General features: G+C 35.4%; 2 protein-coding genes across 2 annotated transcripts; both read left to right on the top strand.

Moving 5' to 3' along the window:
* The first annotated feature begins 11,132 nt into the window (after nt 1-11,132).
* Nucleotides 11,133-15,870, top strand: LOC149426112 (uncharacterized). Its single transcript, XM_089635275.1, has 3 exons — nt 11,133-11,257; nt 14,106-15,220; nt 15,862-15,870. Exons 2-3 carry the CDS (start codon nt 14,168-14,170, stop codon nt 15,868-15,870), a joined length of 1,062 nt encoding a protein of 353 aa, XP_089491401.1. The 5' UTR covers nt 11,133-11,257; nt 14,106-14,167.
* On the top strand, nt 15,534-22,420 carry LOC149426111 (uncharacterized). The gene has a single exon (XM_089635744.1). The coding sequence runs from the start codon at nt 15,989-15,991 to the stop codon at nt 21,650-21,652; it is 5,664 nt and encodes a 1,887-aa protein (XP_089491870.1). The 5' UTR covers nt 15,534-15,988; the 3' UTR covers nt 21,653-22,420.
* Nucleotides 22,421-25,584: the final 3,164 nt, after the last annotated feature.

Below are 25,584 nucleotides of genomic sequence, written 5' to 3'. Positions count from 1 at the left end.
GACGGACCGCCAAACAACTCGGTCTTGGCACACACTTCTTGCCTCATTCACATTCATACATACGCTTCTATGGCCCGACTCGAGTATCTGATTCACTTGATCGTGCCATGTCTTCCTCGGGCGTCCCCGACTTCTGCTACCATTCACATATGCATCATATATCCTCCTTACACTCCTATCTTCGCTCATTCGCTCTTCATGCCCAAACCATCTAAGCGTCCCTTTCTTAATCTTACTCATTACGCTTACATCAGCCTTGCACTCTTTGCGGATCTCCACATTCCTCACACGATCAAACATGGTTTTACCACACATACGCCTCAGGGATCTCATTTCAACAGCATTTAATCTACTTTCATCCTTTCTTTGACAGTTCCATGCCTCACTTCCATACATCAAGGTAGGTACCAGCACTCCGTTGTGGACTGCTAACTTCGCTTCTTTGGACAATTTTTTGTTAGCGCCAACTGCGTTCAGTCCTCCATTAACGGAATTACCTGCATTTACCCTTATTTCAATATCTCTGTCAGCCTTCCGATCTCTCGTAAACATACTTCCTAAATACACAAACTCATCCACCTGCTCCAAGTATTCTTCATTCACAATTATATTGCACACTGTTTTCGTACTCTCTCTTTCAAACACCATTACTTTAGACTTACTTACATTCATCATTAACTCATTCTTCATGCATACTTCGTTCATCTTAGACACGAGATACTGTAAAATAAGAAGAATGTTGCAAAAAAGCATTTAAAATGGAAAATGCATTGAGAAAAGCATTTAAAATGCAAAATGGTTTTTAGAAAAGCATTTAAAATGCAAAATGGAAAATACCCATTTTGCATTTCCATTTGAAATGGATTTATTTGAAATAAAGCACATATCTGCATATAATAATGACAAGATAAAGTTGCATTTAGAACCTTTGTGCTCAGACCCCGCATACCTAATTTCTAGCGATTTATAATAAGTTTCTCGTTAACTCTTTAAGATTATAAGTTTAAATTTTTTTTTACAAATTATACTAATATTAATATATTATTTTCTTATAGTATGTAACCATACTTTTCTTACTCAAAATAAATACTTAAAAAAAAATTTTTTTAGTGTAAAACGAAAATTTTACTTGCAAACTTTCGGTGTCCGATTGCCAGTAATAATAACATAGCATTTACATAGCACAGTTTAGTGTTATTTCACTTCAAGTGCCATTTACTATAGCAAATTTAAAAACGGCGGAATGGCCTGCATTAGCGCAGGTAAATAACATTGTGGGACTTTCTACCGTTCTGTATTCTGAAAGAGTACCACAATAATCCTAGCTCCAAATTTCGGTAAGTATATTTTACGTCACGATTGATATTTTTTTCACACAAAAACAATTTTTCGATAAGTTTCGATAAATATTATCTGCCGCTGTACCAATGCCAATTCTTAAATACCACCTGGAGAACAAAGCCTTTCCTACAAAAATATTTTGTTTACAGGTGGAAAAAATATAATAAGCAGTAACTGTTGATTGAGGTACTAGTACATATTGAATCATTTGGCGGGTTGGAAATAAGCCGACATAGCTCAATGGATACAGAGTTCCTGACCGGACATCAGAAGGCACGGGTTCAATTCCCGTTGGCGGCATTTATTTTTACTCGGGAGATATTTTCAATTTGTATTAATATTTCGGGCGACTAACTATTGCTTATAATTATTTGTTATCCTTTGTGCTATGCATAAAACCTTGTCTTATAAACATTAGTTTATCATTGAAAAAAAAAATTAACTTTTTCAAGTTATTTTTATTATTTTGTAGTTACTTTATTTATCGAAAAATGCGTCCATTTAAATATATATTGCATTGATAACTGAAAAAACTTATTAAGTTCGTTTTCTATTGGCCATTGAATGATGATGATGTTTATTTTTCTTAACTCCACACAGGATTCATGTGACTCTGCGTGATTATCCAAGTAAAAAAGAAAAGTAACTTTTTAGATATTCCAACGTATTAAGGTAGATTTCAGATAAATGAGTTAATAAGATAAATATTCTTCTATGGAAAAATATTTTTCTATGGGAAAAAACAATGGATTTGCTAAAAAAATTATTTATCGTTTTTACTTCTAACATCATGTAGTTCACATTCCGAAGTCAGTGCACTTTACCCACGGACATCCTGTATAGATAATCTTATAAGAAAAACCTTCAAGAGAGAAAATTTTATTTCAATTCGATAAATGTTTTTAATATCATTATATAAAAGCATATATATTCATTATATTAAAGTATTCATATATATACACTTTTATAGAATGAATATGTATAAAAAAACTAAGTTACACTTTGATACAGGACATCCGGGAGTAAAGTGTACTAAGTTCTGGAGGTGATTCTACATGATGGTAGAAGTAAAGTGTTCTAAGTTCTGGAGGTGATTCTACATGATGGTAGAAGTAAAATCGATAAATCACTTTTTCAAAATTCCAATGTTTTTTTTCCCACTATTTTTCCGTACAAACAATTAATTTTTTACCTAAAAACTACCTTAAAACATTGGAATTTAAAAAAAGTTAATTATTTTATTACTTTTACTACATTGTGAATGACCCCCTGAAGTAAACGCACTTTACCCCCTAACATATATATATAAATATATATTTTTTTTTTCAAATGATTTCATTTATTAAAAGGGTAATATCTCAAAGGTTGAGAATCATCGGCATTTTGCATCACCGACCGATGAACAGAATAATTTTTCTAGCAATGTTCACCGAGTGGAAAGGTTATTAGCCTATGTCAAATAATCGTGAGTGATATCGACCCTTTTTACAAATGGCAATTAAATGCATGGCGGCTTTAGTTAATTACACGACACATGAAGACTATCATTACTTATTTGCAATTTTAGTTTGGAATTATCTTAAAAGATGGCGGTAATCCAAAATACGGTACATTATAATTTCTTATCTCTTAAGGCCGAGTGTAGTTTTTTATTAATTTAAAATAATGATTATATTATTAAGCAAATCGATTATGATAGTGTTTTCAACAAGTAAAATTTTTTTTATTCATTTTTTAAATTAACATAGGCTTAGTAATTATCAAAATCAAATCGAAAATATGACCTTTTTCAGACCGTAATACGTGCGTTTTAAAAAATACTATTAAAGGCTGAATATCGTCAAAAAATACCTGAAGGGGTTTTCTTTAAACGTACGAAAAAAAAACTAAAAAATAAATAAAATAGGTTCGTAGTTTAATTTTTTCATAAACTCTAATTGTACTTGTTTTTAAAATGCAGATTGTAAAACTTTGGATACGTTTATTTAACAAAACTAAACGATAAATTACTGGTATTATATTTTTCCATTTTTTTAAGTTAATTTAATATTTTTTATACTACAATTTAAGAAAGAACTTTTAGATTTTTAAATTACTTTTAAAACAGGCCGTCTGCTGGCGCCTATTTGAAATTTTAAATACGGTAGAACATCGAACTAAAAGCTTATTTTAAATATCCCAACAGATGGCGCTATCATGGTTCGCTATTGACTCTTCCCATGTCATAAGCCAATATTCAACGTATAAATCGGTTTCAGTTATTCAAGCCAAACGGCCACTGGCTTAGGTTATGCTATTCTGTACACTATACTGTAAAACTCTCGCCTCGAAGTTTGCGGGATCGAATATCGGAATGGGCAAGTAAATTTTATTTGGTTAATTTGTGTTATTCACAATTAATGAATTAATATACGTATGGTATATGCGCGGTACGTTCCATAGTGAAAGATACTCTCAGTATCGCCTGGTGTAAGACCACCATTCAGAATTGAAACGTTGCTTGAAATGGCTTTAGCCGTGTTTGGTGACCAAATCTGAATAGCCAGGTAGATTCACTTATTCAATAAATAATACCCATTCTGCGGTCTAAATTTAAATAATGATTTGTGGTCTTTCATCAGGGCGATACTGACAGTATCTAACGCTCTGGAAAATGCCGCAAATATAATACTTATGTACATTGTGAAATAACACAAATTATTAAAATAAAATGTAGGTTGGTATTCGTGCACGCCAAGATTGTAACCCGCGACGTCAAGGAGGTCGTCATCCTGTTGAGTCGGGCCATATCTCGATATTTATTATTGTTTTTGTAAATTATTCTAAAAAAACATGAATGAAAAGACAAAACACAAATAACCTGACATTTTTAGGTCGGGATATCAATTTACCGTCCACTGTAAAACAACTTACAAAAATGTCCACCCGCGCAAGGCGCTTTTTAGTTCTGAGTGCTATGTGGCATCGTTGTAAATGAACTGAATGTTGCCAAATCTGAGGTTTTGCTTCACCAAGGACTGTTGAATACAAGCGAATTTTGGGCCCGATGGCGTTTCTGTGGGCCTTAGAAAACAATAATGTTATTTATAACGGTTATTGTTGACCGAGGTAGAACGAACAGAGGTACTCTGTTTTTTGACCAGATGTAGGTATATTTTTTACAATGCGTGCATCTGACGGCCGGCCTGTCCGGTGGTGAAGCTTTGGACTCGCATTCCGAAGGTCGCGGGTTCGAACCCGGTGTACGCAAATAAAGAAGTATTAGCATTTATATCTGAACCTAGATATTTATTCTGGACCACAGAATCAATAAAATTTTATTTTGTTAAAAGTATTTTGGTATTTAAAATTTTAAGTACTTAAAAAATTATTTATTTATATTATTTCATTTAATTCATTGTTATCTATTGAATTTAATGTGTTAATTATTGTGCATAAAACTATGTAAAACCAAATGCCAAAATGTTTTTAATAGAGATATACATAATTAAGAAATTGGCACATACATCATCATACATGTCATAATATGGAAAATCAGGACTAAAGATATATGAAGAAATAATAATAATATAAGCGATTAGTCATAATAGACCCGATATAGTTTTACATGAAAAAATTAAAAAAATTAACTAATATCATTGATGTCGCTATACCAAATTCCTGTAATATTCAAAAATCTGTTAGCGAAAAAATAAGAAAATACACAGATTTAGGAAATGAAATAAAAAGAATTTGGCATTCTCAGACTATAAAAATATTACCATTCGTTATTTCGGCTACTGGCATTATACCTAGCTCTCTAATTAAAAATTTAGGCGTATTAGATCTTTCAAAAAAATTATATATAAAGATGCAAAAGTCGGTCATTTTGAATACATGTAGGATAACAAAAGATTTTTTAAATATTTATGCTGAGGGATCAGTAGGATTTATAGGCCCTGTTAGAAGTTCTACCGAGCCGAACCCTCTGATATGAAAATATCTGGAGTCGGTGAATTATTTTCCCATTTGATCTTTTGTGAGTTGACGTGTTGTTCTTGTATTGTTTTGTATTTATTTTGCTTATACAGGGTGTATCGGCACTAACCCGACAAACTTTAACCAGCTATTCCTTAGCACATTTGGAGTAAAAAATGTTATGGGCACTTTGCTGTCCGGTAGCATTTTTTTTCAATTAAAAACAAAAAAATTTCAAATTTCCACACTACATCACTGTCATTGGCATTGCGTTTCGTGTTCAACAGCTGTTATAAGCAAGTATGTCAAAAAGCGTCTTCGCTCTTTCGCACACACTAAATAATAATAGTTAAAAATGAGACGAATGGTGCCGTGCCATTTCGTTGTGATTGTAAGTGTGCGCCAATATAGGTACACACGTGCATTATTCAATGGAATTCGAATAAAATATTTGCCAGATGGCTTTTCAAACTTTGACAAAGGATAAAACAGTGGTGACATGTGGTGAAAATATGAATAATAATTTTTTTATTAAAAAAAAACGTTACCGGACAGCAAAGTGCACATAAGATTTTTTACTCCAAATATGCTAAGGAATAGCTGGTTAAAGTTTGTCGGGTACGTGCCGATACACCCTGTATAATGCACTTACATAATGTTGATTGACTAGATGATCATTTGTGGAAAAGTGAGTGGAAGGGTTTAGTTTTTCCTATGGGGAAGATTTAACCCGGACAACAAAATCGGAAGCATAAAAAAAAAGAAATGTCAGGCTTTCTGTAAAAATATTAAAATACATACAATTAAATTAAATGTTACCTTGTATATATTCGTTTATATTCTAATTAAATAAATAATACAAAAAAATAGTGCCATCTGGTAACTGAAATTCATAACTTTTATAACGAAGATTTACACTACCGCCATCTTACTGTTTTCAGGCAAACGTTTTTAAAATAAATTCTAGTTAGAAAAAATATTGTTTTGGAAATGAACAACAGAGTTCGTGTGTGTCGAAAATAGTTGATTTTGTCAGGTATACAATCACTCTTAACTTTGAACAACTATTGCCACTGAACAACTGCCCTGTGGGCAGCTATTGAAGGTATTGGCGGTAGGAGTTCACAAAATTATAAATCCGTTTGGATGTGCAGGATCTTAATAACGGGAGCCACGGTACCAGCTCAATATTTTCGTACAGCTCAAAGAGTCGACTTAAGAGGATAATAATCATCTTGTCAATTTGTAATAATTGTATGTCTTGTCTGAGCGAGGCAAGGAATTGTTAAATAATACATTTGCCGTGCGCTGCGAACCTGCAATAGGTAGGAAGCGCCCGGAAAGATCGTGTTCCGTTGACGCTTCCGCACGCTTGCTAAAACCCTTTTCAACTGGTGGACGCATACGGCCGGAGTTTTTTTTGACAACTCAACAACTTTTGTAAACAGCCAACAATTCTCCAACTTTAGAGATTACTGATTTATAATTACACAGTTTTTTTTTAATTTAAAAGCGGCATATTTTTTTTTAGATATGTTTTTATGCATTTATAATCATTAAAACTAACAGGAGCCTTATTAACACGTAATTTGTGTAAGTCAATTTTTAGTTTTTTTAAATAAATTTAAAATAAATCAAATTTAATAATGTTATAATAATTATTAAGTTCTGCAAGTATTTCTGTTATTTTTACAGTTTTTAATGTGACAGCTGTTTCGGCTTTTGAGGTCATTATCAAACTGTGCAAAGTTAACAGAAATTAATAAAACAAAATGTAACAAAACCCAAATTAAGAGAATGGAAGTAATCCAGAACAGAGGCATGAGGTCAATACTGTGTTGTAGCAGGTACACCAGAATAAAAACCATGCAACGTCAACTCAATATTTAAGTGTGTGGCAACGATTAGTTTATAATACCTTAGTGTTTATTTATAAGCTAAAAAATAAAATGTTACCTGACTATATGTCAAAGAATGTTAGAATTAATAGTGCAGTTCATTTATATCCTACGAGAAACTGCAACGATTTTAGGCTTCCTAAAACACACTTATCAGAAACACAAAACAATATTTATTATAAAGGTTTTAAAATGTTCAATGAACTCCCGGTAATTGTTAAGGAAGCTAAAAGTCTTGCAGTTTTTCGTGGATTATGTCTCAATGTTGTTAAATCTAAATTTTAGTATGTAAGAAGTAAATAATATTGTAGTAGTCATAGAAAATAATATATTAGGTATAAGATGTAAACTCTTATAACTAAATAAAATATACATTAAAAAAAAAATAATAATAATTATTATAACATATTTGATTTATTTTAAATTTATTTAAAAAAATTAAATGGAGTTCTACGAATTTAACACCAAAATAAAAAAAATCAATTTTTATTCATTTAGTGATGTTTTATTTGTAAAAAATGTATGTATTTACTATTTTTTTTCATGCACAAATCATTACAAAACAAACAAAAACTTCCGCAACTCCGGTGCAACAAGTGGGAGGACGTCTTACCCGTTCTACGGGTTTATACACAGTTTCCTTTTGATAAAATATTCTTACACACAAAAGACAAAAAGTTGAAGAGTTGGTTCAAATTCATTAAATACATATACATTTAGTTGGAAGTTGGAACCCTTACAAAGAGATTGTTATAAAAAATAAGTATAAAATTATCGGACAGCAATGCATTTCTCGCCATTCAAATAGGACCGGCGTAAGAGGTAAAACTACCCTTCCCGTCGGAAGTGTTAATTATAATACTTTTAAAAATAGACAAACATTCCAGAATTGCAAATAACCTGACAATATTTGAAAATCTCCTACTAACATCACAGTAAGCAGAAAATGTTGCTTGTGTCACGATAAAGGACTTACCCAGGCGATAAATTTAACTCACGACGCCGGGGTAGGACCCAGCCGCAATGCCAAATAAGCCAAATATGTTAAATATATTTTACTATAACTATTATATTATATTTTCAGTGTATTTTTTTATAAAAATATGTGTTGCAGGAGAAGACCTTACATAATCTTAGTACATAAAAATCACGTGTTACTGTGTTCGTACACGCTAATCTCCGAAACTGCCCAACCGATTTCAATGAAAGTGTATGGTTGGTTCCAACTTGAAATATAGAATAGTTTTAGACCCGATATGTGGCGCTGTTGTCGAGATCTAAAAATATATTTTTAAACAAAATTTAATTTTTCAGATTTCTCAACAAAAAATACATACAAACTTAAAATATAACTTCCCTTCGTAAAGGCGGTCTGTGGTAGAACAACGTCTGCCTCGGCCCACTAGAATCATTTTAAAAACCATTTTACAAATGCAATTTAAAAAAACAATTTAATCGAACAAATCTCAGTATTAGAAATTATCGAGGTATTATGGAGCTATAAAAACGAATTATTAGTCATTATAAATACAAATGGAAAGCATTTTTTCCATGAGACATAAATCATTAATTCAGGTAAATAAGGAATAAAACCATCGATTAACAAGTAGTATTTTGAGATTTAAAAAATCAAACTGTGAAAAACAAAAAAGTTTTTTTTTCGCTATAATGCATCTGTTTTTATTAATAAAATGTTTAAAAATTGTTTTACTGAGGATTAAACCTTCCTCCCGGGACTGGAGTCAACCGCGCTGACAACTGAGCCAGATCCCAATTTGGTAGTACCGACATTTATTGCGTATATTAACTGTTGTAATGTCATCCAATTTCAGATAAATGTGTATATGTCCACTTATGTGCCACCAAAATACATTATTTTCGACAACGAGTCTATCTGTCGAGTTTGAGCTCGATCGGATGTCGGGTAGTGGGTTAATTTCCACTTCCAAGAATCCATTTCATTTAACGAAAGTGAATTTCAAAAAGATGTATTGAGACTGTATAATATTTTGGTCACGAAAAATACACCTTTTGATTTGAGAACTAAAAATGCTACTAGCAAAAATTATTTAAACACTGAAAAAACCGTTAAAAAACCGGCATAGATTTGACTAGAGATGGCAAAATTTAGTTTTAACTAAAAACGCGAAAAAATATTTATGTTTCGAAAATAGGGCATTTATAAGTTTTCTTTGCGTTTCAAGGCATTTGAAAGTGTTTCCAGTGATTTCTATTTCGCGAATTAACGCGAAAAACGTGATTTTGGCCGTATTTCAGCTAAATTATTCTATTTAGCGAAATAGGCGCGAATTTCCCGAAAATACCGGGTATTAAAATAATATGTGAGAATTTCAAAAAATCGATTTTTACATTACGATTTTTTATAATTTTGTTACTATTTTATGTGTAAATATTTAATATTTTTATACTGTAGGCTAAAATTGCTTTTTGACATTACACAAATTGTGCGAAATAAATGACGCCTATTGATGTTAATCGCAATCTGCATTTGTTGTGTTTGTGTTCGACCCGTACTTAGAGTTTCCTTCCTTATTAATTTAATATTAAAATTAATTATTTATAATCTTTTACATGGAAATACTTGCAAATGAAGGTTAAACATATATTTTACCAAAAATACTTAAAATATGCGCTAAAAACATTCAGGAAATACATTTTTTTCTATTTTGCTACAAAACGCTAAATTATGCCTCAAAATGCTATAAAACGCCAAATTTCCAATTGTTAATGCTAAAAAATCTGAAAATTAATGCTAAATTTTGCCATCTCTAGATATGACTTCTGTTCGTTGCCTCTAGTGTCTTCTAACGAAATACTAGAATTCAATACAATTTTGTTTCCATGATAATTCAACACACCTTTAAAAAGTGATATAAAGTCATTAGAAACGATGACAAATAAAATTTAAACCTAACCTTACCAAACCTAACCTACTTAACCCAGTTAATAAAGTTTTTTTTTCCACACTTTCCATGACTTTATGTAACTTTTTAAAAATGTGATGAATTATCATTTTTATGATCATTTTGTTCAGTTGAGAGTTGAGCCGTCATACGGTTTACCGGGAGTCGTACGAATACGGCTCATCAAAAAGAGCTAGCTTAATTGTGCGCATAAATAAACCAATCACATTGTGCGGCTCGTTGATGAACGATTCATCGCTACAGCAGAAGTAAAAAAATTGCCATGTCGCAACTGCCGTATCTTCCTCACCAATTTCTTATCATTTTATCAGGATGAATATTTTTCCATCGTATGAGAATCCGGCATGAACAGCGCCTTGTTTACATTTTTATTAGAGGTGAGTCGTATCAGCTCGTCTTGCTACTTGGAACAACTGGTACCTATTCCCTAGTATTTCACACTTTTACTTACAAGTGATGGTATGCCAAAAGGAATTTTTGTATTGGGTATTGCTCACTCGGTGCTGGATTCCCCACAATATTTTTTTCAAATCCATGGGATGGGGAGGGTAGCTAGAGAATTTCCAGCCGAATTATTCCTCATATTTTTTTACTTTTTTTTCGTGTCCTCTGGTGCATTTGTGTTGCGAGTAATCCATATTTCTCATTAAGCGTTTTGCGTCTTGCGTCTGGCGAGTATTACGTATATGAGACGAGAAAGACGTGCAAGACTCGCAATACTCGCAACACGCGCAATACTCGCAAGACGCGCAATACTCGCAAGACGCGCGATACAATAAGAAATACTAAGTACGAAACTATCTTTGAGATATCTGTTCCAAACATCTATTCTAGGATATACGCTTCACCTCTAATTACTATCTAAAACTGGCAATGACGTTTCTAGGGATGGGCTAAAAGTTGTTACTCATTATTTGTCATTAAAAATTGAAACCGCAAATGTCAAAACTCATCTATCTATGACTTTGTATTATTTTGCAAAAGTCGAGTGAGTCGAGTAGTTAATCAAGCTTATTAATGGTTCGCGAAGTCCTACGAAAGAGTGAAGAAAACTTATAAAATACTTTTTTTTTTAAAAAAGCACACGAATCTTTATGGAAAAGTGATAATTAAGAGGTAATGTATTAATATTCACATTACTTATTATTTTAAAATAGAAACAACTGTTCTACGTTATGTGTTGTTATTATTTTCTGCGTTATTATTTAAAAAATTGGTAATTATTTCCCTCATTTAAGCAATATTGAGGGAAATGGTCTCACAAGATTTTTTAAAAGAAAGTTGCTGGTTCCCAACGGGACGATATCTTATCTGGATAGGATTTATTTTGCTTAAACACTTTTACACTTCTACTGTACAAATATATAGTTGTGTATCTTCCGCAAGAATCACCCCTTTTTGAAATGTTAATATATTATATTTCTACATTCAACAACTGTCGGTTTTCGAGATTACTACACTAGTTCTGTTTTTCCCCCAAGGCGTTTTGCAATGACGATATTATTATTAGTCTATGTGACCAGCTCATGCACAGAGGCTCCATTGAAGCCAGAGCCAAGTTAGTCTCGCAGAAGCTGGGTGTACTGTACAGTACACCTCTGGTCTGGCGCCCCAAAATACCTGAAAAAAACCCTGTGAAATAAAAAACCATTTAATAGATTCCCCTATATTAACAAGTAGATTGCAATCTTTAAAACACAGGCATCAGGTAGGTATGCTGTCCTTGTTCTACCGGTATTACAATGGAAGATGCTCCGAGGAACTAGCATCATTGTACCTTCAGCACCAGTGCATAATCGGGAAACACGCCAAATGGTTATTATTTTTCACATGCGAACAGGTCACTTCTACGACTCGTTCTTGAGTTCAACAGCTCGGCTGTGAAACGATTTGCCGACCCCTATGGTTCCTCCCTTCTACAACATCTGTCTGGCTTGATCAATAATATTGTTTAAATCGTGTTGTTTTTGTTAAAAAATATTCAAGAGCCATGTTCACTCCTTCCTCTCCTCAAAAAGACCCTCCACACAACATTCCCTACTGGAAGAGAGCAATTTTTATCTCATGGAATATTCTTGTCAAAATTATTCCTTGTGCTCTCGGGCGTTCCAGAGGGCTCTAATTTAGGACCGCTCCTCTTTCTGATTTTTATTAACGACATTACAAAAAATATTCTGCATTCCAGGTCACTTCTTTTTGCTGATGACCTAAAAATATTCTTGGAAATTCAAACTTTAGAAGACTGCATTCGAATCCAATCTGACATTAATAGAATTGTTGAATGGAGTAAACGGAATCGGATTGAATTCAATATTTCTAAATGTTTCATTTTTTCTTTCACAAGGCACTTGAAGTGAAACAACACAAAACTGCGCTATATAAATGCTATGTTATTATTATTAAGGGCACGTCATACTTGGTTTTACCGATATAACATGAATGCCCAAGTTTAAAACGTGTCTCCACTGGCTGACATTTCATACTCATATCGAAATGACGTGCAGTGCTTCACGGAAAATGCTGGGCTTCGTCCTACGCACTGCGAGGAATTTTAGAGACACTCGGGTTCTCCAAGTGCTATACATTGCGTTGGTTAGGAGTAGGCTTGAGAGTGGGTCGGTGGTTTGGAGCCCACATCAGGTGAAGTATTCCCTTATGTTGGAGAGAGTGCAGAAGAAATTTCTGAGATTCCTCTACCTGAGGGAGTATGGCTACTACCCGTGGCTCTATCCTACTGACTTTCTCTTGGGCATGCTCGGTATGAACCATCTACGGATCAGAAGAGATGTGCATATTGTATCACACTTCTTCAAACTGATTCGTGGATGGTTTGAAAATCTGACTATCATGGAGAGTATTAGTCTCTATGTTCCTGATGGTTATCTCCGTCACCGACAGCATAGACTGGTTTATCTCCCGGCCTGCAGGACTAACTTGCCTGTGGGGTCATGGGCCATAGGTCATGCCGGTGGGGAGAGCAGTCTTGCTGTTAAACAGAATCAATTCGGATATTGACATATTTAGCATCGGTGAAGCTGCCTTTAAAAGGCAAGCTCTATTGATGCTGGTATAGTTGATACACCGCTTACTTATTATGTAATGCCATTTTACAAATGTACTTAAAAACGAAATAAAATGTCATTTTGTAATGTTTTTAAAGGAATTAACTAATTGAATTGAATTCCCAGAGATGGTATAAGCCCTGAGGGAAATTATTTTCCTCAGCTCCTCCTGTGTGGAGTTAATTTTAAAAAAAGTAAAAAAACCTTTTGAAGTTATTCTGGAGAGGGTAAAGTAGAATATCTTTGAATGAATTTGTTGAGATAAGTAAGTTTAGGTAGTAATAATAATAATAATAAAGTACTTGTACAGCGCAGTTTTGTGCAATTTCACTTCAAGTTCGTTTTATTATACTAAACTTTAAAATAATAATTTAGTAACAACTTTTTGAAGGTTTATACTTAGGTTATACCAATGGTCGAATGGTTTATACTTAGGTTATACCAATGGTCGAATGGTTAAGACGCTGTCCCGGTAAGACAAGAGATCCTGGGTTCAATTTCTAGTTGTGACCGTTATCTTTTTATTTTTCTGTGTCTTGTTCTGTTTCATGTTTCGTTTAAATTTATTAGTATTGTCTTCTTCTTCAATAATAATTTAGTATTCAGTGGTCATATTCTTAAAATGACTCCTACAGTGTTCCTTACAGGGTAAGTTTTGCTGAGAGCCATAATTCTTCCAGCTCTGCTGCGATGCTCGTTGATAATTAAAAATAAATTATACTTGATAGTATTGTGTGTCTGTTGATATTGCATTAATTTGTTTTAAATAATCTATAATTTAAAAAAAAGGACATTCAAATTCCACATCTTTTAGTTGGTTTGTGAGCCAGGGAGCCAGGAGTGATCAGGCAGATCCATCTGAAGGGAGCTCAAGTCTATCATAACTTTTGTTTCATTTTTAGGAAAATCATATTGGATTCACGGAACCTGTACAGAGCACAAAGTCAATCCTGGCTACAGAGCTATGGAGGAAGCGGTTGCTGCAGCATCTGCGGGGGATGAAAACAAGTTGAGTCTGTGTCTCCAGGGGATGGCACCACCTCTGCGAGATTACGGCAAGCTGATCACCTTGGCTTGCAAGGACAAGCGGTCCACGATATTGAAGTTTTTAGTCAGTGGGAACGTTGAATTATCATCCAATAGTGAAGAGGAGACAACAGGGTGCTGGGATTCTAAGGACGAAGATGGACACAACGCGGTGTACTATGCAATCCGTTCCAGCAATGTGGAACTTCTCGAAACGCTTCTCAGTAGCTCAGTTTGCCCGACCCGTCCAGAATTATTGGATCAACTGCTCTCCGTGACTTACGACGAATTAAAATTGAAAAATGTCCTTCTGTCGAATGAGATGGAATTATTTGTCCAATCTAATTTGGCTAAGTTGCGTTTCTACTCCCGAGATAATGACCTCCCTCCACCTACTACTCCAGATAAAGACCTAATTCAACGAAGGCTTAAATTAATTATACAAAATATTTCAACTCTTACAACAGAATACTTCCAGAAGAAGGTAGACAGTCGGTTTATATACATTGCCAAGTTTCTAGCACGGAATATGCACATTTCTAAGCAATCATTGAAGTCTACATACACTGAGTTGCCTTGGGAGGAAGTGGAGTTTTCTTTGGTATGTTTTATATCTGCTCACACCAAGCTCACGGAAATGAACTTATTTTACCTGTCTGTACTGAGAAAGGGTCCATTGCTAAAGGTATTGGCTTATTTTGCTCAGATCCTGCATGATTTGGATATCTCAAAGCTTAATTCGAGAGACCGATTGAACCGTGAAAACGTTGTTTCGGGCATCATCAGCAAGTACCCCCAATTCAAAGATTTATATAATGATTACAAAGTCATACGAGACATATATTCTCTGGATATCATGAAGAGCTACATTGATTCGACCTTGCCAGTGGACCCTGCCACCAGAGAAGGGCAGCTGACCATCAAGAGGACTCTGCAGGTGCTGGGAGAAAACCTGAAGGATACCCTAGACAGTCCCAATTTGTCCACGGCTGTAAGTGACCTTCTACTGTTCTTGGCACCAAAGAAAACCAGAAGTATTCTTAAAGAGTTACGCAATGCAATATCGCATATCCACTCTAAAGACAACGAGGAAATGACAGAACCCTCAAAATTATATTCAAATATTTTAAATGACATCAAAAAGATTGCCACGGTAATAAGTGACATATGTTACTTGAATAAAATTAATGTTTTAAAGAAAATTATTTCGGGAGAATTCATAAAAAGCGAAAATTATGTGGAAATTTTACGTAATTTGAATGAACTCCCAATGATTTCAAGTTGTGATAGGAACCAAGATACTACAAAGGAACACCAGAATATCGAAAACATCATTGAAGAAATTAACCAACTTGTTTCAGACAAAACTCCATTTGAGGAGGAGACATTGTCTGAAATAAAGTTCTTATGCGAATGTAAAATAAAAAACATTAATTTAAAAGAAGACTTCTTTAGAATTACTACGCAAATTCGTTTCGTAAATAATCTTGTCACAAATACACCATTGAGCACAAGAATTTCAAAATTCTTCAATCAATGGAGAGAGAATTACTTTTCTCCTAAAGCTACTATCTACCCTACAGAAGAACATGAATTGAAAGTGTTCAAGCAATTACTGACAATATCCAACAGCTTCTATGAAAGTGTGTCATTGAGAATCCTACCTGAAGTAGCCAACAACATACAAAATTTACTGTTTACCATCCAAATCTTGCATGGGAATGAAAAAACCGCTATCAAATGGATTGACGAATACAAAATGCAGTTATCGCACAAAGACTATAAAGGCGGTGAAGCAATCATTAAAGAACAAAATGTAAAGAAACAAATAAATGACAAACACCACGATAAGGCAGTCAAAAAAGGAAAAAACGTAAAGGAAAAACCAAATGACAAACACCACGATGAAGCAGTCATTAAAGGAAAAAACGTAAAGGAAAAACCAAATTACAAACACCACGATGAAGAAGTCGAAAAAGAAAAAAACGTAAAGGAAAAACCAAATGACAAACACCACGATAAAGCAGTCATTAAAGGAAAAAACGTAAAGGAAAAACCAAATGACAAACACCACGATGAAGCAAACATCAAAGGAAAAAATTTGAAGGAACAACCAAATGACAGAAATGATGATTTGGAAAAACGGATTACCCAACATTTGTGTGAACTTGGAGATGTCGTAGGAACTGGCAGATTACAACACGCATCTCGCAATCTATTTCCATTACTCCAAAAGTCTAATCATTTCAAATTGAAGATCGAAGTTCTCATGCTGGATACCATGTCTCTGTTGGAAGAAAGGACCAAGCTGAATACATGTCTATCTAATAATTCACTTTATCTTGATGATAATATGCCTTTGTTGAGTGGAAGGATATTGAGAAACTACTTGGCTCACGGCAATCCTTTGGCTGACAATATTCTATCCAGCGACTCTTTCTCTGCTGTGGTCTTAAACACCCTCATACTTATAGAACCTGACACGGAAAAAAGAGTTATTTTAAACAAGGGTAAAATGGGTAAAATATTAACACCCGATATAACGCAATTGGTAAAGAAGTTTGACCGTAACTTGGAGATTATAAATAAACAGGAATCAATGTTTGCAGCTTTGGCTGAAGGAAACCTCGAGGTTTTGCAAACATGTCTCCGAGAAGGGGCTGATTTACATTCCAGATGTTTAATCGATTTTTCCACTACGCTACATGCCGCTGCCAAGGGAACCAATGTTGAAATTATTCAAATGTTAATTGAAAACAACGTAAGCCCAGATTCGAGGGATATAAATGGGCAGACCCCTTTGCACATAGCAGCAGCTTTTGGAAGAGATGCCATTGTCATATCTCTTGTGAAAGAGAAAAGCGTTTTAGTTAATCAAACCGATACAACTGGGAAGACACCTCTGCACATAGCAGCTCTAAACGGTCACAAGGAAATTGTTGAAACATTATTGAATCTTGGAGCAAATGCCAATATTGAAGATGGCCAAGGCTTCTCTTCATTACATTACGCAATAGCAAACAATTGTATTGAATCAGCAAAAGTTCTCTTAGTTAATGCAACTGTTGATAGCAGCGGTCTGACTCCACTTCATTTTGCTGTTGTACACGGGCGTGCAGAGCTGGTACAGTATCTAATGGAGAATGGAGCTGATGTCAATGCCAAGAATCGTCGTGGCACACGCCCCTTGGAATTGGCAGCGGCTAATGGTCATCAAGAGATTGTTGTAAGCCTTGTAAAACATGGAGCCTACGTGAACTTGCAAAATTCCGGCGGAATTACTCCTTTACATTGGGCAGTTATTAGTGGTCACGAAGATATAGTGAATATCCTTTTGAATGAAGGAGCCTTCGTTGACATAATCTACAAACTGTGCGGCAATACTCCCTTGCAAACGGCTATCTTCAATGGTGATAAAAGAATAGTTGAGATTATTTTACAAAAAAATGCTAATATTAACTCTTTAGCTAATAACGGATTCACTCCACTGCTTACTGCAGCTTGGTGCGGGAACAGCGATATGATTGAACTTCTCTTAGAAGCCGGGGTTCAGTTAAACTATAAGAATCCAAAAGGTTTTACTGCATTACATGTCAGCGCAATGTTGGGTCATAATGATTTTGTTACAGCTTTGATTCGAAGAGGAATCGTCATTGATGCAATAGATTCAAAGCGACAGACGCCATTACACCTGGCTGCAGAAGGGGGTAACGGGGAAACTGTAAACATCCTGTTGGCTGCAGGAGCCAATATCCGCTCTGTTGATGATGATGGTTCAACTCCTCTGCACCTGAGTGCTGGTAAAGGGCATGTTGCGGTATCAGAGTCTTTAATAAATGTAAATAGTTACAATATAAATATTAAGAACAAAATGGAACGAACACCATTGCACTTGGCTGCCAATAAAGCTTGTAATGAGAAAACTGTTAAACTCTTACTGAAGGGTGGAGCTAATATTGATGATGTTTGTGTGGACCGCAACACAGCTTTGCACCTAGCGTCTTCTCATGGATATACCAGCATTGTAGAAGTGTTGATTAAAGAGCAAGCCAATATCCGTGCTGTGAATGTGCATGGTAATACTGCCTTACATCTAGCAGCACAAGGAAATCACAAAGCAATTGTTGAGCTATTGTTAGATACTCATGAAGATGCTGAAAGAGGTGTTGATATAAATGCGGTGAATGAGAATCATGCATCTGCGCTATGTTTTGCAGCCAATAATAACAATACAGAAATCTTGGATATGTTGCTAACCAAGAAAGCAGATGTTTACTCAGAGGGAGGGAAAGCATTGTCTATAGCTGTTTCCGCAGGACATAAATTTATAGTTGAAGCGTTGCTTAAACATATAAAAAAACTTAAGGTTGATATTGATATTGAATCACCTTCCTTTTTGCTAGCAGCTATTTTAGGCCATTGGCACATAGGCCGAGCACTGTTAAACAGTGGTAAAGGGGTCAACGTTGACTCAATTGGTCCCAAAAGTGCAACAGCTTTATTATTGGCTGTGCAAGGCGGTCACAAAGAGTTTGTGGATCTCTTGTTGAATCACAAAGCCGATGCTAATCTAACACCTGATGGGACATCACCGCTGCATTTAGCAGCTACTCTGGACTATCCACATGTCGTGGAATCTTTACTACTTTTTGGAGCTAAGCACGACACTCTAGATAAAAATAAGCGTACGCCGATAGAGCTAGCAATTCATAACAAACAATTGAATAATTTAAAGCAAATTTTTAAATATTGTGATGTGAAAATAAATGCTAGGAGAAATGACTTGTCGCTTCTGGATATTGCCGCTCAAGTGGGAGAACTCGAAGTCATGAAATACTTGATAGACCAAGGAGCAGATCTAAATGCGAGAGATTCGGGTGGTTGTACAGCAATGGACGTTGCAGCTTATTGCGGACATTTGAAAATAGTAGAGTTTTTCCTCGGCCTTGGAATGAGTGTCGGCAAGCTGGGTGAGCTTGGTCCTACCCCATTGCACGCAGCTGCAACAGGCAACCAGCCAATACTAGCTCAATACCTGATAGATAAACAAGCTGATGTGAATGCAGTGGATGCGCATGGCATACTACCTATTCATTATGCCGCTATGAAGGGGCACAAGAAGGTGGTCAAAGTTTTACTCAGTAACGGCGCAAAGTATGACTCTATAAATGATAACGGTGATACACCATTAGAATTGACTAGCGATGCTGATGTCAAACAACTGTTAGTGTCTATAGGACAACTCTTTAAGGCTGTAAATGAAAATAATATTTCGAAAGTGGCAAACTTAATTAAAAATATTGGAAAACCGATAAGGGCTAATAATTCGTCACTTCTACATTTGGCCTCTAGGGAAGGCTTTCTGGAGATATGCGATATACTTCTGAACAATGGAGCTAACCCTGATGCTGTTGGAAATGATGGGAAAACTCCTCTCCACTTTGCATCTGAATTCTCTCATCGGGGAGTCGTTGTATCTTTATTAAAAAACTGCGCAATTTTCAATATTGAGTCTAAAAGTGGGAAAACACCTTTAGATTTAGCAACACAGGAAGGTGTTATTTATTTACTGAAACTTGTTGGGGAGTCTTTCAAAAAAGCTGAAAATCGTGACAAAGCGATGACGGCTGAAAGCTTGATCGAATACATTATTAAAATTGAAGATACCGAAATAATTAAAGCCTTGCTCAAATCTCGGGATAAACAAAAAAGCACTCTTGTGGAGGTTGCTATTAAAAATAACTTGCCTGAAGTAGACAGGTTATATCAGATTTTGCAAGATCAATTTGCTGTCGATCTGACGAGGGTGAAAGGTTTGGTGAAACATGAAAATTTTACAGAAGCTTTATCTATTTTAAGTGAACTGTTACGTGAAAGAGTTCTCTTGTTAGGAGTTGATGACCCTGGAACCCTTCTAATTTTCCAGGAGATAGCTCTAATATACTTCCATCAATCAGATTTTGACATGGCTTTAAAAACGCTCAAAGGAATTTATCGCACAAGAAAAAATGTCCTAGGACCAAATAACCGGGTTTCCCTTCAAACGAGAAGTCATATTGCTGCGGCACTAGCGCGGCTTGGACGGAACCAGAAGGCTTTGGAAGTGTTTCAGGAAGTTATTGCTAAACAAGAAACTCTGGGCGAGGACAATGCAGATCTATTGCAAACCAAAATAAATGCAGCAGAATGTCTTGAAGATCTGAAACAATTTGACAAAGCCTTAAAAATGAATTATGAAGTTCTTGAAATGTTACAAAAGTCAGATTTGATCAACACTCAAACATTGGCTGTACATAGCAACATAGCCTCTGTGCTCAGAAAACAAGGAAGGTGTGAGGAAGCTTTTAGCATTATCAAAAAAGTTTACGAGGATAGTGAGAGCATTAATGGAAAAAATCACCGCAGCACTCTGCAAGCTAGATGTCACTTGGCACAAGTTCTCGATGCACAAGATCAAACTGCAGAGGCCCTAGAAGTCTATCAGGAAGTGTTAGCAATTCAGAGGAATATCTTAGGCCCTAACCATGGTGATACTCTGTGCACATGCACTAATATTGTGCAAATACATCTCTTTGAAGGTAGAATATACGAAGCATATCGAGTTTATAGGGAGGGATTGGAACATCGTGATTCCAATATCAACCAACCAAGTCTTTTAAAGTTGGATTCAACCTTTAAAAGGATAAAAGAATCTATAACGAATGGCAAGCATCCACACATTGATATAAACTTCCTTGAAAGCAAATGTGATAAGGATTTATTTGAAGCAGTTCGTAAAGGTGACTTTGATCAGGTGGAGAGTTTAATTCGCCATGGATCGGACGTGAATACAGCTGATCCAGAGGGAAGAACCCCGTTGCATTTTGCTACAGATGGAAGATATACAGATATTGTTAAGTTACTATTGAAGAGTGGGGCTGATTCTACCACCGCATCCCTCAAAGGGAACACCGCATTGCACACTGCCGCAATTCAAGGTTGTGTGGAAATTGTTGAAACCTTACTAAAGACTGTAAAAGCCATCAAAGCATGTGCTTACAATGATTTTATCAACGCTAAAACCGTTGTGGGTGGTGTCTCTGCTTTGCATGTCGCTTCCAAGAAGGGATTCTTTGACATTGTGAAATGTTTGCTAGAGCACGGCGCCATTTACAACAGCCCAGATAGGAGCAATGGGCACACAGCGCTCCAATGTTCAGGCAGTCAGGCAGTAACCTCCGTGCTGAAGTTGGCCCAGGAGATGTTTGATTGTGCCGAAAGAGGAGAGTTACCGCAGATATCAGCGGAGAAACAGGAATATTTAGTGGCTGTCCTGAACTCAAGAGATTTTCAATACAGAACACCTATTCAAGTGGCTCAATTCTACCATCACAACAATGTGGTTGAATTAATCGAGGGCTTTAAACAAACCAACATAACATAAACCACATATTTATATTATTATTGTCACCCCTAAGACCTCATTTCCAAAGAACCAAATATGGGCAAATATTTTGCAATTTTTTATGTTAATTTTAATCAGTAAAACCTCAAATTGTAATATTAAATCATTGAACACAATATTATGGACTCTCAAACGAAAATTTAAAAATGGTTGAGCAGAACCCCGCCAAGACTAATCTTTTTCAGATTTTTCTGTTTCATATTTTCGTTTGGGAGTCGCTAATATTGTCTTCAATGATAAAATTTTCTGATGATTTGTTTTTTCTAGTGATTTTTAAATTTTTTATTTAGGTACCCGTAAGTTAAATAATTATAAATATATTAAACGTTGTTTTGCGCAAAAAAGGAATAATGGCTCTTGAGTTGTTATTATTATTATTCATTATTTACAACTTTTAGAGACCAACACCAAAACCAGTATATTTATTTTTTCTTATAATATTTAAGTCATGCACAGTTTTTATAGATAGACAGCATTAATTATAATTTCATATATATATTTTATTTTAATTTTTACACCAGTTATTATGTAGGTACCAACATTATAATACTTACTTTTAAATATTATTATGTAATAAGTGAGTTATTGCTATTCCTGCTTTGTGAATTACCGTTTGTTTTTGTTTCGATTTATAAATAAATATATTTTAAAAATTTTAATACTTTAATCATAAATGTTTTATTACTGAATTCTCTTAAATATTTCACTAAAATCGTAGGGTCTAGGTTCAGCCGGAGCGAGTTCATGAACCCGAGTTCTTTGCAGGAAGTGGATCCCACTCCTACTCCTTTTTCAAATCAACTATTCCCAGAGAACTCGGACCTGAATGCCTCTTTGTATGTATCCAGCGCTAGGCAGCGTAGCTTCCCGGCCCCCGCGTCCCCCCACATTCGCCTCACTTTGGCGAGTTCTCGGTAAGTGGTGAGTCACCACTCACCGAGAACTCGGTCCGACCCGCACCAGAACCCTGCGAGTGCGAGTGTGTGAGTGTGCGATTCCGGGTCCGGGACCGAGTTCGTACCCAAGAACTCGGAACACGGACCCACCCCAAGAACTCAAATTCTTTTAAAAGAAAGCACTCCTCAGAGGCCTTCGGCAAAACCCAGAACCTACTCATCTCTAGTGCAGACCCATGAAAATTCACTTGATAGTCTTCGTTGTTGCCAAATCAATTCCAATTTTGAAAATACCAATTAAAATATTTTTCACTAATATTCCTATATCTAAGCAACTTTAGCATTAGGAACTTTTTTGGAAACTTATTATTAACTTATTATTACTTTGTAATTATAATTGTCGTTAATAAAAAAAAAAATAAAAAAAAAACTCATATTATGTATGTACATACAAAAATATCTTTGTATTACATAATATACTAGTGGATAGTAGAGGTGGGTTCTGTGGGTACTTTCCGATATTGGGTACAGTGAGTACAGGTACAAAAAAATACCCGGTACAAAATACTTTCAATTATTTTATACCTACCATGAGTATCTGGGGACTGGGGACGGCGAGTCACGGGGACCTTAGGCGTGCTGAGCACTGAGAAGGGAAGTTGATGGGTAGGGAGGGGAGGAACAAGATGGAATAACATTACTTACAGGTGTTCAAAATAAATAATGTTTGCAAGCTTTTTATATGATTTTTATTTTTGTAATTTCGTAGCGCAATGTTGTAAGGCAGGTTTCATAAAACATTACATATAGTGAATTTGGTTATAGGCACCACTTTTGGAGTAATTTTGAATGAGTACCATACATTAAAAAATAATATATTGTATAAAATTTATATAATTTTAATTTTACTGTACAAGAATTATTTTACAGTCCATTGAAGACTTTGACCATCCTAATAGTCCCGTTTTTGGACAGTTAAATTGGCGAACTTGGTTCATATTACAATTATTATGTAAGAAAAAAGAAACACATAAATAAAATAAATATATGAGTTAAGCTATGTACTAATTTGTGAAAGTTTTTTATTTAAAAATAAATTGTTATAGAATAATACTTTAAAAATTAAATTAAATCCCACTCTCATCCTAAAACCCCAACATTGTAACGTTCAAAACTCAAATAAAAAAGCTAAATACAAAATATGACGATTTCAGAAATAGAAGAAGTATATAAGGAAATAGAAAAAAGTAAGAGTTGGAGTGAAAGAACGGAAGAAACGACTGGAAGAGGAAGAAGGAATGAAAATGACAAACCATTTCCAAGAAAACATTAAGTTGTTTTGGAAAAAAGTCAAAAGGTCCCGGAGTGGCCCAGAAAGCGGAAGCATGAAAGTGATAAAATCGAAAGATGGAAAAATGTTGACGAATGAGGAAAAAATAAAAGAGAGATGGATGAATTATTTCGAGGAAGTCTTCGAAAGCGAAGTGAGTGACAGTGATTCCAGCGGCGAATCAGATATGAATGACGATGGAGTGAATGTTACCGAAATTAGCATGGATGAGATAGAAAGCTCGATTAAATGTATGAAGAATGGTAAGGCTATCGGGTTCGACAATATTGCTGCTGAATATTTTAAAGGAGGTAGCCGTATAATTCTCACATGGTTGTGCAATCTTTTTAACCAATGTTTAAAGGAAGGTTACACGCCTTTAGATTGGAGAAGGGCTGTGATCATGCCAAAACAAAGGTAAAGGGTCACGTATGGAATGTGGGAATCATAGGGCTATTAGCCTGCTAAGTTCAGTTGGCAAGCTGTATGGTAGAATTTTGATTGAAAGAGTACGAAAGGAAACAAAGGATAAAATATGGGATGTGCAAGGTGCTTTAATGAGTGGAAGGGGGTGCATGGACCAGATCTTCTCATTGCGTATGCTCACTGAGAAGTTTCTGGCAAAAAACCAGAAACTTTTCTGTGCCTTTGTAGATCTACAAAAAGCATACGACCGATTCGACAGGAAAAAGCTATGGAAGGTGTTGTCCAAGTACGGAGTGAATACAAATCTGACTCAGGCAATTGCGTCTGTGTACGAACACAAAGAACAAAGAACGCGTGTTTCGGCTTTCAGATTAGCCGGCGAGTAAGCGGCCGACTGGCGTAGGCGCGCCGACAAGAATGTTTGTATCTAAACGTGTGAGAACGCACATAGTAAAGCCAGGTTCAGATTTGTGTCCGCGCGCTGGCGCGCCGAGAAACTTTACCGGAATGAATTCTTAATTCCTACTCGCCGGTGCGGCCGGTTAGTGAAGCTTGTTTTGGAAGCTAGTGTCAAAATATAAATAAACGAGTCCTGTTAAAATGAGCGACTTACTAATTGCTGCTGTTTTTAACAAATCGCCGATCTGGGATAAAAGAAACAGTTTACATAGCAACAGAAATGTTATCGACAAGCGCTGGAAAGAAATCAGTAAGCATATGAATGAAAATGGTACGAATAAAAGTACGAACTGAGAAAATTTTATAATAACCTCAAATGTCACGAGTGAAATAAGGTATATTTAAAAAATCTTTCTTCGTCAGCCTTAAGCTCACTAAACAAGTGATGATATTCACCATGGCTTTTTCTACTACTATTAATTGGAAGAATACCAATTGTTTTGTTTCTTAATTTCAAGAAAGAATTCTCCAAAAGTAAAAAATCTTCTTCCGACGAGCTTGATATTTTGTTAAAACTGACAGCTGCTATCAGGCTACCGCGCAAATGGCGCGGATTTTACCGGCGTTCTATGTGTCCACAACTCGGCGCCAGTCTTCTCCGGCGGACTCAGGCACTGAGCGCTGGTAATCTGAAAGCCGAAACACGCGTTCTTTGTGTTCGTACACTCTCAGTATGAGGGAAGCGTTGCATGTGTTAGGGTAAACGGTGGTTTTACGGGGTGGTTTGATATCACAAAAGGTGTTAAACAAGGATGCGTAATGTCACCGTGGTTATTCAATCTATACATGGATAATTGTAT

The sequence above is a fragment of the Hesperophylax consimilis genome, chromosome 1 (genome assembly GCF_061612785.1).
Source record: "Hesperophylax consimilis isolate HC1 chromosome 1, BYU_Hcon_1.0, whole genome shotgun sequence".
In the NCBI taxonomy this organism is placed as follows: Eukaryota; Metazoa; Arthropoda; class Insecta; order Trichoptera; family Limnephilidae; genus Hesperophylax; species Hesperophylax consimilis.
This window is presented reverse-complemented; position numbering and strand designations above follow the sequence as displayed.

Coding starts and splice junctions, on each gene's coding strand:
- LOC149426112 (XM_089635275.1), top strand. CDS start 14,168: ATGGAGGAAGCGGTTGCTGCAGCATCTGCGGGGGATGAAAACAAGTTG.
- LOC149426111 (XM_089635744.1), top strand. CDS start 15,989: ATGCAGTTATCGCACAAAGACTATAAAGGCGGTGAAGCAATCATTAAA.